We start from the raw sequence: 12,601 nt of genomic DNA, 5'->3' as shown, positions 1-12,601 counted from the left end.
GACGTCTGGTTTGGAGTCTTATATTTTTGTTTAAAGAAATATTCAGGTTATGTTTCATCATAAGTCAGGAGAAAAGAAATTATATTTTGCATAAAGAATTTAAAAGCATATACGGCCATTAAAGAGTAACTAAACCCCTGGTCAGAGCCTGACTTCACCCACTGGCAATATTTGAAAATGCAAGAAAAGTGGGCAGACCCCAACGGAGATAGAGGGGACAAACTGAGCTCGTACCAAGGGCGTGGTGAGCTTGAACCTGCTTACGTTATGTCGTACCGCTTACATCACGCTGTACTGCAACATCCAACAGGAAAATTCAACTGCAGTAGCCACCGTTCAACCTGAAGAGGGCAGCACTCAGACATTTTTACAGCATATTATTGTAGCATTGAAACACTTTATACCCAAATGTCAAAAAAGTTACTCATATAAATAAACAGCACTAATAAATCCCAATTCTTACAGATCATTAACTAAAAAGGGTTGGTTTAGGGTTTAGTTACTCTTTTAAGATTTCCTTCGATTTAAAATGATGTACATCTATTCTTATAACTAATGCAAAAGGCCTTTTTCTCCTGTTATTCAAGAATTTAACATTTTACCTGGCACAGTTTTGAGTGGGGGGTAAAAGGTGATGTACCCCTTCAAATTTAGTATAACTTTTTTAGCCTAATCTTGGTCTTGTTTTAAGGGGCAGTTTCCCAGACAGGGATTAGACTAGTCCTAGACTAAAATAAATGTAAGAGCTGACCAAACTGAAAACAACTTGCACTGACATATATTAAAATACATCAGTGCCCTTTGTTTTGCCTCAAAATGGACACAAGTAATGTTTTTAGTTAGGCATGTTTGTTCAAACTAGTTATATATCCTAATTAAACTAAGGCCTAGTCCTGTTTTAAGCTAATCCCAGGTTTTAACGGAAGTGTGAAAAATTAAATATGAAAAAAAACTTATACAAATTTAAATTTAATTTAATAAATAAAAATAATGCAATAGTATTATTGTATACATAAAATGATCAAAGATGATAAGGTTTGTGTTGGTTTGCTTCATTACAGTCACTGCATTATTATTACTGCTAAAAGGTTTTGAAATATCAAAACGACATTATTAGACCTTTCCAACAATATATAATTTGTACTGATAGATTTTTTACATGAAAAATATTGTAAACTCGGGTGTCCCGCTTAAAGATACACTTCAACTATTTGCATAAAGCTTTGTATAGTTAGAACCCCAGTCATGTTTTTGAATGGTCATGCATCATTTCCTCAGTTGCCACTGAGACAGGAGAAATACAGATTTCAGTGTTGCACTTCCTTCTTTCAATGATGTAAAAATCATCATTTTGCATCATTGAAAGAAGGAAGTCCAATATCTTTGTTGAGGGGGTGAGACTACAAACACCCCTTTTCTCGGTCAAATAGGCACCAAATTCTAAATGTATGTTACATTTCGACTACAAATATAACACACTTTCAATAAAGATTAATGTTTCTACGGGTGAAATGCTCCTTTAAGGGACAGTAGCAGTTAACGGGTTAAAAAAAATCTAATGTTGTAATTACAATCCCCATAGCAACATGTTTTCTTTTGAACACTATTGAATGCCGAGAATAAGATAAGCTTAAATTTATTTTATTTTCAAGAACATAATGGTGTCCAAATATTTTTCATTTTTTATTTGCAACATTAAAGTTGAATTTGTTAAACATTGATATTACACAGCATTCTAAAATGCCAGTCATGACATTCCAAGGTATGATATTCCGATAATGAAACTAATAACACAAGTTATGCTGCAAAATTTGGATAGGTACAGTTTAATATTACACAAAAATAAATATATGAATATGTTTTCATAACATATATGACATTATATTTACAAATGATCCAACCAAAATAGTGTGTTTGTGACATTTTAACGTCTATTGTCTTATCTTAAAACGTTTTTGGTTTTCCTCAAGATTCACTTATTTTTGCGATAACAACCTGCTGCCTATCATCTCTTACTTAATTAATGCATTAGCTAACATAAACATATGTATACATGTGTAATACATTTGTAAAATCAAAAGTTAAATGCAAACATTAGTTAATGCACCATGAACTAACATGCATAACTGAATTAACATGAGTCACTTACATTATTTATAAATGTTTACTAATACAACCTTATTGTAAAGTGTTACCAGTTTCTTTAATGAACATTAGTTACAGAAACTCCATAATATCAACTAACAATGAACAATACTTCTACAGCATTTATTAACCTTAGAAATCTAAAGAAAATCAAAAGGTGTAACTGTTAACATTAGTTTACTACCTAGAAACAAATAAACAATTTAATTGTTTTAATAAATGTTAAAAACTACTTTTTGAGTTCATGTTAGCCAGTGCATTTAAAGGCAGGGTGCATGATTTTTGAAAAGCACTTTAGAAAAGGGATTGGGGCCGAATTCCAAAACACACTTGTGGCCAATCAGCAGTAAGGGGCGTGTCTACTAACTGATATCGTTGCCTGGGTTGCGTATGTGTATGGCGGGTCTATCAAAAAAAGGTCCAGATGCTATTGGAGTAGGGGTGTGTTTAGGTGATTTCAAATGTCAACATTGGCATTCAGAGATCCCGTGCCTTTAATAATGTTGAAAAATATAACGTTACTGTAAAGTGTTATCAGTATTATTTAATATTTGTTTAAAGAGTAACTAAACCCTAAACCAACTTTTTTAGTTAATGATCTGTAAGAATGATGCTTTATTAGTGCTGTTCATTGATTTTAGTAATTTTTTTGACATTTGGATATAAAGTGTTTCAATACTGCAATATATGGTGTAAAAACGTCTGAGTGCTGCCCTCTTCAGGTTGAACGGTGGCTACTGCAGTTTAATTTTCCCATTGGATGTTGGGTCCAAAAAATGACTCGTGACGTAAGCAGGTTCAAGCTCACCACGCCCTTGTTACGATCTCACCACACACTTGGTACGAGCTTAGTTCGTCCCCTCTATCTCCGTTGGGATCTGCCCACTTTTCTTGCATTTTTCAAATATTGCCAGTGGGTGGAGTCAGGCTCTGACCAGGGGTTTAGTTACACTTTAATATTTCATTTCTTTTTTTTTGTTTGGGCTTAATTATGGCCTTTTTGTGTTGCCCCCTTTAAACCAAGACCATATACATATCATGTTTTCTAAAATTCAAAACCAGTAAACATCAAGTGTTATTTTTGCATCACGTGTAACATAAGACTCAAAGCTCAGGACGAGAAGCACCGACCACCGAGCGGGATATTCAGGCTTGTCAGTCCACGTTAACCGAAAGCTTCGCTGGCAAAACTTTTAATGGGTGCTCTTTGCAAGCGCTGCAGAAGTATGGGAATGCTTGCGGGGTGATGATGTCTGTGAAGGCGAACAGAGGCGTCCTCTCTCGTGGGTCGTAGAAAGCCAGTTTGGATCTGTCCATGTCCAATACAACTCTAACTACGTGCAGCTCCTTATTCATAGTGAGCGGAGACCACGGTGCGGTACAGGCTTTGTACTCTCCGTTACGCAGTCGAATGGTCCAGAATCCTTCGGCAGGGGTCAGCACGTGCTTTCCTTTCCGGTTGATGGACGTGCTGGCCACTCCGATGACCCAGTAGGTGTTGTTTTTCACCTCAACATCCCAGCTGTGCCGTCCAACGCTAAATCCTTCGCTGGCCAGCACCTCCGCACCCACGTCAAAGCGCTCGGGGTTGTCCGGGAGATCGTAGGTCTGGGAACAGCACTGTATTGTGGTCAAATCCTCTGACAGGAGGAAGCAGTTTGCTGCTGTGTTTGGGTCGAGGATCACTGGAGCTGCAGTGAGGGAATATTTGGAAAGGCTTATATGATGATAGAAGGAGTGCGAAATAACATCCTATAAACTAACAGTGGGTCCAAAGAAAAAAATGTCTGGGTTGTATTGTAATTCAAATGATTTGTCAATCCAATACAATAGTGAATAGATACATCTATATGATCCCTAATTCTTATCTGTTAGTATACACTCTAAAAAACAAACGGTGCTATATAGCACCAAAACAGTTGCTTTTGATCGTAACGATAGAAGAACCATTTTTAGTGCCATATAGCACCAGTGAAGAACCAGTGAAGCACCAGTGAAGCACCAGTGAAGCACCTGTGTAGAACCATATAGTGCTATGTAGAACCATATGTGGTGCTATATGGCCCCTATATGGTTCTACACTGGTGCTTCACTGGTGCTTCACTGGTGCTTCACTGGTTCTTCACCGGTGCTATATGGCACTAAAATGGTTCTTCTATCGTTACGATCCAAAGCAATTGTTTTGGTGCTATATAGCACCGTTTGTTTTTTTAGAGTGTAGGTACACTGAATATACTTACTGTATGTAATAATATCCTTCATTTTTTCCCAGACTTTAAACTTCAGTGACCCCAGGTATTTGGCTACATCAAGTAGAGATTCTGTTACCATGTCTGGGTCCTGGGGAATACGCCAGGTTCTGTAAATACAGCAACACTTGCATTGAGTTGCATGAGTTATTTTGGGTTTTGTGATAGTGAAGTTTACACTGAAGATGGTGGTGGTTGGTACCTTTTGATGGTTTCTTTGTAATTCTAGGAGAATTGAAAAGAAAAAAACAGTTACTAAAATAACAAGCTGTATATTTTTTAGGTAAGTGATATATTTGTGACCATGGATTAGAAAACCAGTCATAAGGGTCAATGTTTTTGCTAAATAAATAAGCATTTAATTGACAAAAAGTTTGTTAAGATAAGACGATTTTTGGCTCAGATCCGGTCTAGAGTTTGAAAATCTAGAATCTGAGGGTGCAAAAAAATCAAATATTGATAAAAATCACCTACAAAGTTGTCCAAATGCAGTCCTTAGCAACACATATTACTAATGATAAATATATTTTTTATATATTTACGCTACAAAATTTCCAAAATATCTTCATGGAACATGGTACTTTACCTAATATCCTAATGATTTTGGCCATAAAAAAATCCAAAATATTGACCCATACATTGGTTACTGCTACAAATGAAGTTTATTTAACTAGCATGGTCATGTAATCCAACCAATTATAGCGTGAACAGGTCTCTCTATATGGCCGTCCCTCACTTTTGTCCCGTGACAGTTTTTTGCAGCATTTGGCCCATAGGTGTCATTTACACTGGTGACATGTCCCCACCACTTTTTTAAAGCATTTGGTTAAAATGTTCTGAAAATTCAAGCAAACCAAGAAATGTAAAGGTTTATTTGCACAAAATAAAACATGCAATGCAGTTTAGATACAGAAAGAAACAATGTACATTATCCACAAAAAGTAGCTTAAACATAATAACTATTAATAACTATTACTTTTTCTAAAATGACCCAAAACAAACATTTCTTAGTATTTTTGTCTTGTTTTCAGTAAAAATTTCTAATATTCTTAAATTATGATGCTTTTCTTGATGAGCATAATGACCCAAGAAAATAAGTCCAGTTTTTAGACCAAAAATATCAAATTTAAGTGATTTTGTGCATTAAACAAGCAAAAAAATCTGAAGTTTTCTTGAATTTAGTGTATAAGAAAAATGTTCAAGATTTTTTTGGTTACACCATTGGCAGATTTTTTTTGCTTGTTTTATGCATAAAATCACTTAAATTTTATATTTTTGGTCTAAAAACTAAGTTATTAACTAAGTAAGTTATTTTTTGCAGTGTGGCCTAGGCTATGCCCATTTTTGATGCACCATTATTCAATATTTTTCCCATCCTGCTGTATTGTTTTTTCATCTAATCTTTTGTCCCCACCACTTTTCAACACAAACTGACGCCCCTGATTTGGCCCCGCCCAGGTGTCCTCACGTTTGGTTTCGAGCACTGTCTGACAACTAGCCTCTTGAGCCCGCCACTACTTGCCCAAGGAGCAATTCCAGTGGCGGTCGGTGACTTCTTTTTTGGGGGGCGCTCGATGCGAAGTTCGTCACAACTTGTATATAGCCTATCATATTTGTGGTTCATAATTTCAAAATATTCGTTGTGCGCATCGAGTGATCCTATGTGCATCACATGTTTTGTCAAAATAAGTGCCTGCTGCAGAAGCGTCTAAAGGGTTTATGATAAAAGAGACGCTAGCCTTTGCCAGATATTCGCATAATCTAATGCATAATAAGAGTTTACTGTTAAGGGAGTGTCTTGTGTGTATTTTGTGAACGTGAGCGTCTCTTTTATTATAAACGGTTTTGACGCGTGTACAGCAGGCACTTATTTTGACAAAACACGTGATGCACATGGTTCACATGACGCAACAAACACATATTTAAAAAAACGCAAGCAACACACATGACACTCCTAACACTTATTTTGAATTTGCGCCCCTTGGATGAGCTGTCATGAGCCGCCACTGAGCGATTCCTCTCTACCTGAGACCCCGTTCTCTTTTTGGGGACATCGGCCTACACTTTCCTCTTCATGCATGGCAGGACACCGAATCCTACTCTAGATCCACCTACAAAACTTCTGCCTTTTTCCGCCTTGGTTTCCACTCTGGCCAGTCAAGCCGAATAATTAAAAAAGAACTGTTAAAGCATTGCAACGAGAACTTATAAACTAAAACTACCTTTCGCACAGGTCACGACTTAAATGTCCCTCCTTTCAGTCTATTAACCCTTTCCCATTGCGCCTCTCTTCTCTGCTTGAACAAGCAAAGCCGCCAAGCCCAAAACTCACGTCCTGCAGGTTCTCCACCCTACTCCACCGAGTACCGGGTACTTCCTCTTGCTACTATCCCAGTTAAAAAGGGGGAGTACTCTGGGTTCGGGCTAATATTCTGAACTTGGAGCCCTCCCCTTGGACAGCATGCCAAATATGCTCATAACCCTATTGATTACATGTTATTGCAATATACCCGTGCAACTTATGACTGGTTTTGTGATCCAGGACATTTCAGAACTGTCACCTTAAGGAATGGTACATCCTGAGATCTCATCTCCTGTTCAATGCTTCTTATAGTGTTGGTAATAGATGTGATGTCATTTTCCAGATCTTCAATCTTGTCTTTCATGATCTGGCTCTTCTGAATCTTCTCTTGGTTTAAGGTGGAAAGCCTGGATGCCTCCTCGTCCCGCAGGAACTGGTGCAGCGTCTCGAACTCTGCTCGTATCTGTCTCTCTGTTTGATCTGCTTGACTCTACAATGACAATGTTGTGGTTGTTTTTCTTCAGTGGAAAATCATCATCTCCTCCATCAATCGTTCACCTGATCTACAAAGCAAAATAAAAATACCTTAATGTGCTCTGTTGTTTGCTCACAATTGAGTTTAGCTTTCTGGTAGAGCTTCAGCTTTTCTCGAAGTGGTTTTAAGGCACTTTTGAGTTCTTCCTGTTAAAAAAAAAAACAAATAACAAATAAACAAATAGCGAACCAGGATTTAATGGTACCAGGATCTACAGTGAAAAAATAGCATTACAGATAATGCTTTAAGTGCTGACCCAGGTTGGACTATGGCCCAGGCCAATGATACTAATATTGGGAAAATCTAATACTGTAAAAAGAAACCCCCATAATGGATAGAGAGGAGAAGCAGGGACCCCCAGCACATGTATCAAATTAACACTTAATTTATTATTATTTATAACACATACCTTGTTATGATGGTTATGTTACAAAGATATTACACTGCTTACACAGTAAATATTACACAGAGAAATGACTTTCTTAGTTTTTGGTCTTGTTTTAAATACAAATATCTAAAAATTCTTAAATTGAGATGCGTTTTCTTGATGAGAAAAATAACATCAGAAAATAAGTGGGTTTTTTTTAGACAAATAAAATCACATTTAATTGAATTTGTGCATAAAACAAACAAAAAATCATCAAATGGAGTAAAAAATTTTACTTACTTAATTGAAGAAAAATATAAAAAAAACATTGCCAGATTTTTTTGTGCTTGTTTCCAGCACAAATTCACTTAATTGTTTTGTTTTTCTCTAAAAATAGACTTGTTTTCTTAGATCATTTTCTGCATCAAGAAAATGCATTTTAATTTAAGAATTTTAAGATATTTGTACTTAAAACAAGACTAAAGTAATAAGGACATTTTTTGCTGTGTACAATAATCATTTTGGGCATACTACATAAAATTTTAATTTAACTAAATAGATTTTAATGTGTGAACATTACGCTCTTTGATTAAAGTTTTTATTATTATTATTATTAGCCTATAAATGCAGTAATACGGACCCCCTAAGGGGTCATGGAGCTAAAATTAGATAAAGTTTAGTTTTGCGTGTGAAAAAAAATAGTGTGCACACGTGAAACTTTCACGTTTAGTTTTGCGTGAGTATGTGAACTAAACTTTATTTAATTTATTAAACTTTATTTAGCGAAACTTTCGATTTCACGCATGTGCACGTGAAACTAAACTTTATTTAATTTACTAAACTAACTTTATTTAGCGAAACTTTCGATTTCACGCATGTGCACGTGAAACTAAACTTTATTTAATTTATTAAACTTTATTTAGCGAAACTTTCGATTTCACGCATGTGCACGTGAAACTAAACTTTATTTAATTTATTAAACTTTATTTAGCGAAACTTTCAATTTCACGCATGTGCACGTGAAACTAAACTTTATTTAATTTATTAAACTTTATTTTTATCGAAACTTTCGATTTCACGCATGTGCACGTGAAACAAAACTTTATTTAATTTATTAAACTTTATTTAGCGAAACTTTCGATTTCACGCGTGTGCACGTGAAACTAAACTTTATTTAATTTTTTTAACTCTATTTAGCGAAACTTTAGATTTTATGCATGTGCACGTGAAACTAAACTTTATTTAATTTATTAAACTTTATTTAGCGAAACTTTCGATTTTACGCATTTGCACGTGAAACTAAACTTTATTTAATTTATTAAACTTTATTTAGCGAAACTTTCGATTTCACGCATGTGCACGTGAAACTAAACTTTATTTAATTTATTAAACTTTATTTTTATCGAAACTTTCAATTTCACGCATGTGCACGTGAAACAAAACTTTATTTAATTTATTAAACTTTATTTAGCGAAACTTTCGATTTCACGCATGTGCACGTGAAACAAAACTTTATTTAATTTATTAAACTTTATTTAGCGAAACTTTCGATTTCACTTGTGTGCACGTGAACTAAACTTTATTTAACTTATGAAACTTTATTTAGCGAAACTTTCGCTTTTACATGAGCACGTGAAACTAAACTTCAAAAAAAATTCAGCACATGCAGGTTTCGCCTGAGCACATGAAAGTTTCATGTGAGCACATGAAACTAAACTTTTGATTTTTTTACGCCATTGTCACCTAAGGGGCTTGCTACTTTTTTTGTTTGATGCCTAATTTAAACTCAAAACTCTAATTTAACTCAAAAAATATTTTTCATTTAAACAATATTTGGAGAACCCCCGTAATACCACCACGGACCCCCAGGGTTACCTGAACCCCTTGTTGAAGATCCATGCTGTAATTTGTTGTTTTGGTGTATATTATCCTCAAGTCTAGATAACAGAAGTATACAAATACCAAAATCTGTTTTGTTTTCATTCTTTTTATCTCTAGTAAAAAAGTGTCTTATAGGACCCAAATTCTGTCCTTGCTTCTTGTCCTTAAAAAGTAAAGAATTTTAGATAGCAGTGTTTCCTTTCCTCAAATCTAAACTGAGCCTTGTGCCAAGAAGGCGATACTGAAAAAGCACACGGGCATCTGGTTTCAGCCTTGCCATGCGGCCCATACCCGGCATAAATACACAGCTAATAATAAACCAGCCAAAGATCCATGAATATCAATTTGGATACCTTAAGATAGAAGTAGAGGTGGCAACATCAACATAGGATAAAGCTTAGACAAGAGACATAGTTGTAGGCCTTCCAGATATTCTCAGTGTGTACACCTACCTTACAGTCTTGTGAGGCCTCATCTAAAGAATATAACCTGTGACCCTTGTGGTAACCCAGTGACTTGCACTTGCCACAAGTGGGTTCCAGGTCCTCAAGACAAAACAGGCTCAATCTCTCTCCGTGCTCCTTGCATGACATCGGATCGTTTTTTGCTCGCTCCTTCAGAAAACCCTCGCAGGTCTTCTCGAGCGTGGCGTTGACTACGAGTTCCCCCATGGATGATGGCTGACAGCAGAGAGGACATTCACAAGATCCCACTCCATTCCACAGGCTCTCCAGACAACGTTTACAGAAGCGATGCCGGCAAAACAGTACCACCGGCTTTTCAAAGATACTTCCACAGATGGGGCAGGAGAGGTCTTCCTCAAGATGGGATTGTTTGGTAGCCATTGCTGTCTATGAGCCCTTCATTGCCCGGTGGGGTGCACAGTATACACTCCACCTACCGACTTCAGATCACTCTTGGAAGATCTGTCTTCTGATTGGCTCCTGAATATACTCAGCATTATAAATCAACTGACACATGATATCTACTGGTGGCTGTAAGTGTCATGCATAAACATCACATTACGTAACTTTACAAGTCAAAATATGGGAGTTATTTGAGCTTTTTTAGTCATTTTTACCACCTTGTAAATATTTTAATAAAGATAAACAGATTTTGAGAAAAAGTCAGAAACTAGCATCATGGTAAAGGTCATTTTCTAAGAAAAAAATTCTGACATATATATATATATATATATATATAGGCTATGGCAACATAAATACCAACACATAGCAAACAGGATCCATATAAATATCCATATAATGAAGAAAATGGACTCAAAGTCTGAATTTATTTTGCAGATTCAGAAATCCTTTGTTTGGATTAACACAATGGGTATATATTATGTTTATTATCGAGTTGTGTTGTGCTGTATATTTAATACCTTCATCTTTTGTTCCTTGCATTTTCCAAGACCGGATTCGGATATCTCCTCTCTGCAGAAGGGACATTCAAAACCTTTCGTCTCCCAAAACTGCTGACAGCAGATTTCACAGAAGCAGCGCTCGCATAAAGTACAGCAGAGGACGACAGGAATGTTAAAGATTTCACCACAGAATGAACAACAGGGGTCCTCCTCTATGACAGACCAAATATCCTCCATTATCTCTGAGCTGAACTAATGTATCTTCAAGTGTTCTGATTGATATACCGAATAAAGAAACAGTGCTTTCAGAAGCCAGACGTCTGACCTTTACCCATGACTTTTGCACGTTAACAAGTTACATAGACAGGATAGTAGACGTCACACTACATAATCGGTAATTATGTAAGAGATTGCTTTAATTAAAGACACCACAGCACTCTTTAGTTGAAATATTTTTTTCAAAACTTTAAAGAAAATGAACCAAATATTTGCTTGATGTTTCCTGCGTCAATATTTATGCACATATGTAAGCAGGGCATGACAGCTATTTGCAGGACACCTACCAAGAAACATACGACTTAGTGAACTTTGAATAAAAGCGTGCCAAAAGCATAAGTGTCTAAAACTGCCTCGTTGATGATTTCTGTATGAGGCAAGCTGATCTTTAAGGGGTAGTTCACCCAAAAATGAAAGTTATGTCACAATTTTTTCATCCTCATTGTTCTGAACCTTTATGAATATCTATTTATTTAAAAGAAGATTTTTGATAAATGATAGTAGGCACATTGTAGCTGATTGTAACCATTGACCTCCATAGTAGGAAAACAAATATGGCAGTATTGTGATAAAGATATTTTTATAAAGTTGACGATACCCACTGAATTCCATAATATTTGTTTTTCCTACACTGTCAAAAATTAAGGTACAATGCTGTCACTGGGGCAGTACCCTTTAAAAAAAGGTCCTGCATGTACCATTTAGGTAAAAAAATATGTATCTTTGAACTGCCAATACATACTTTTAAAGTACTAATATGCACTCTTTGGGTACGAAGGTGTACCTTTTTGAAAGGTTACTGTCGCAGTGACAACTTTTGTACCTTTATTTCTGAGAGTGTACTATGAAGGTCAATGGTTACAGTCAGCTGTGTGCTTACCATCATTTATCAAAATATCTTCTTTTGTGTTCAAAAAGAAATTCATACAGGTTTACAACAATGAGGATGAGAAATGATGACACAATTTTTATTTTTGGGTACTATCCCTTTTAATCCCACTTCTAATATAATATTTTGATTCTGTATCAAAGAATGAGGATGATATAGTAAAATTATTATTTAATTGCACAATCCAATCCATGTCATTTTACAAACCAGATTTGTGAAACTGAAAATTGGCTTACTGGTACCGTCCCGTGAGCTGGACACCTGACTTTACTTCAATATTTTGCATGTAAATGTTTATCTATCATGAAAAAATATGTATCATTGGAAATGTCCAAGAGTCTAGAATACATATTTTAACATTGTTTAAAAAAATATATGTAGGTAGAGTAATTGATTCATTTATGAAGAGAGTGTGCCTCAAAACATTTATCTTCTGCGAAATTTCACTGTCCCGCCAGCGGGACGCCTACGTTTACTTCAGTGTTTGTTTTGCATGGGAATTTTTATCCAATCATGACAAACTACATATTGTTTGAAAGCTCTAAAGTGTAGGTTTCATTTATCATCACCATTTTGGTAAAGGAATGACAA

At 35.8% G+C, this 12,601-nt stretch overlaps 1 protein-coding gene across 2 annotated transcripts; it reads right to left on the bottom strand.

The window, feature by feature from the left end:
- Nucleotides 1-1,810: 1,810 nt before the first annotated feature.
- On the bottom strand, nt 1,811-11,995 carry trim35-13 (tripartite motif containing 35-13). 2 transcript variants are annotated; one of them, XM_073814043.1, is made up of 6 exons: nt 10,864-11,995; nt 7,282-7,377; nt 6,956-7,186; nt 4,597-4,619; nt 4,386-4,504; nt 1,811-3,836 (listed from the first exon to the last, which is right to left on the bottom strand). In XM_073814043.1, the coding sequence occupies exons 1-6, from the start codon at nt 11,080-11,082 to the stop codon at nt 3,301-3,303; spliced, it is 1,224 nt and encodes a 407-aa protein (XP_073670144.1). In that variant the 5' UTR covers nt 11,083-11,995; the 3' UTR covers nt 1,811-3,300. The 2 variants fall into 2 exon arrangements, with proteins under 2 accessions (XP_073670144.1, XP_065119389.1); XM_065263317.2 differs by lacking the exon at nt 10,864-11,995 and adding an exon at nt 9,932-10,327.
- Between the last annotated feature and the right edge of the window lie 606 nt (nt 11,996-12,601).

The sequence above is a fragment of the Paramisgurnus dabryanus genome, chromosome 3, assembly GCF_030506205.2.
Source record: "Paramisgurnus dabryanus chromosome 3, PD_genome_1.1, whole genome shotgun sequence".
NCBI lineage: Eukaryota > Metazoa > Chordata > Actinopteri > Cypriniformes > Cobitidae > Paramisgurnus > Paramisgurnus dabryanus.
The sequence above is the reverse complement of the archived record's forward strand: the minus strand, read 5'-3'. Positions and strand labels throughout refer to the sequence as shown.

Bases quoted from the DNA above. Each gene is read 5' to 3' on its own strand.
- trim35-13 (XM_065263317.2), bottom strand. From the start codon at position 10,324: ATGGCTACCAAACAATCCCATCTTGAGGAAGACCTCTCCTGCCCCATC. The intron at 7,378-9,931 runs GTAGGTGTACAC...TTTTTTTAACAG, and splicing joins AGGCCTCACAAGACTGTAAG to GAAGAACTCAAAAGTGCCTT. The intron at 3,837-4,385 runs GTAAGTATATTC...CCCTCACTGCAG, and splicing joins GAAGGATATTATTACATACA to CTCCAGTGATCCTCGACCCA.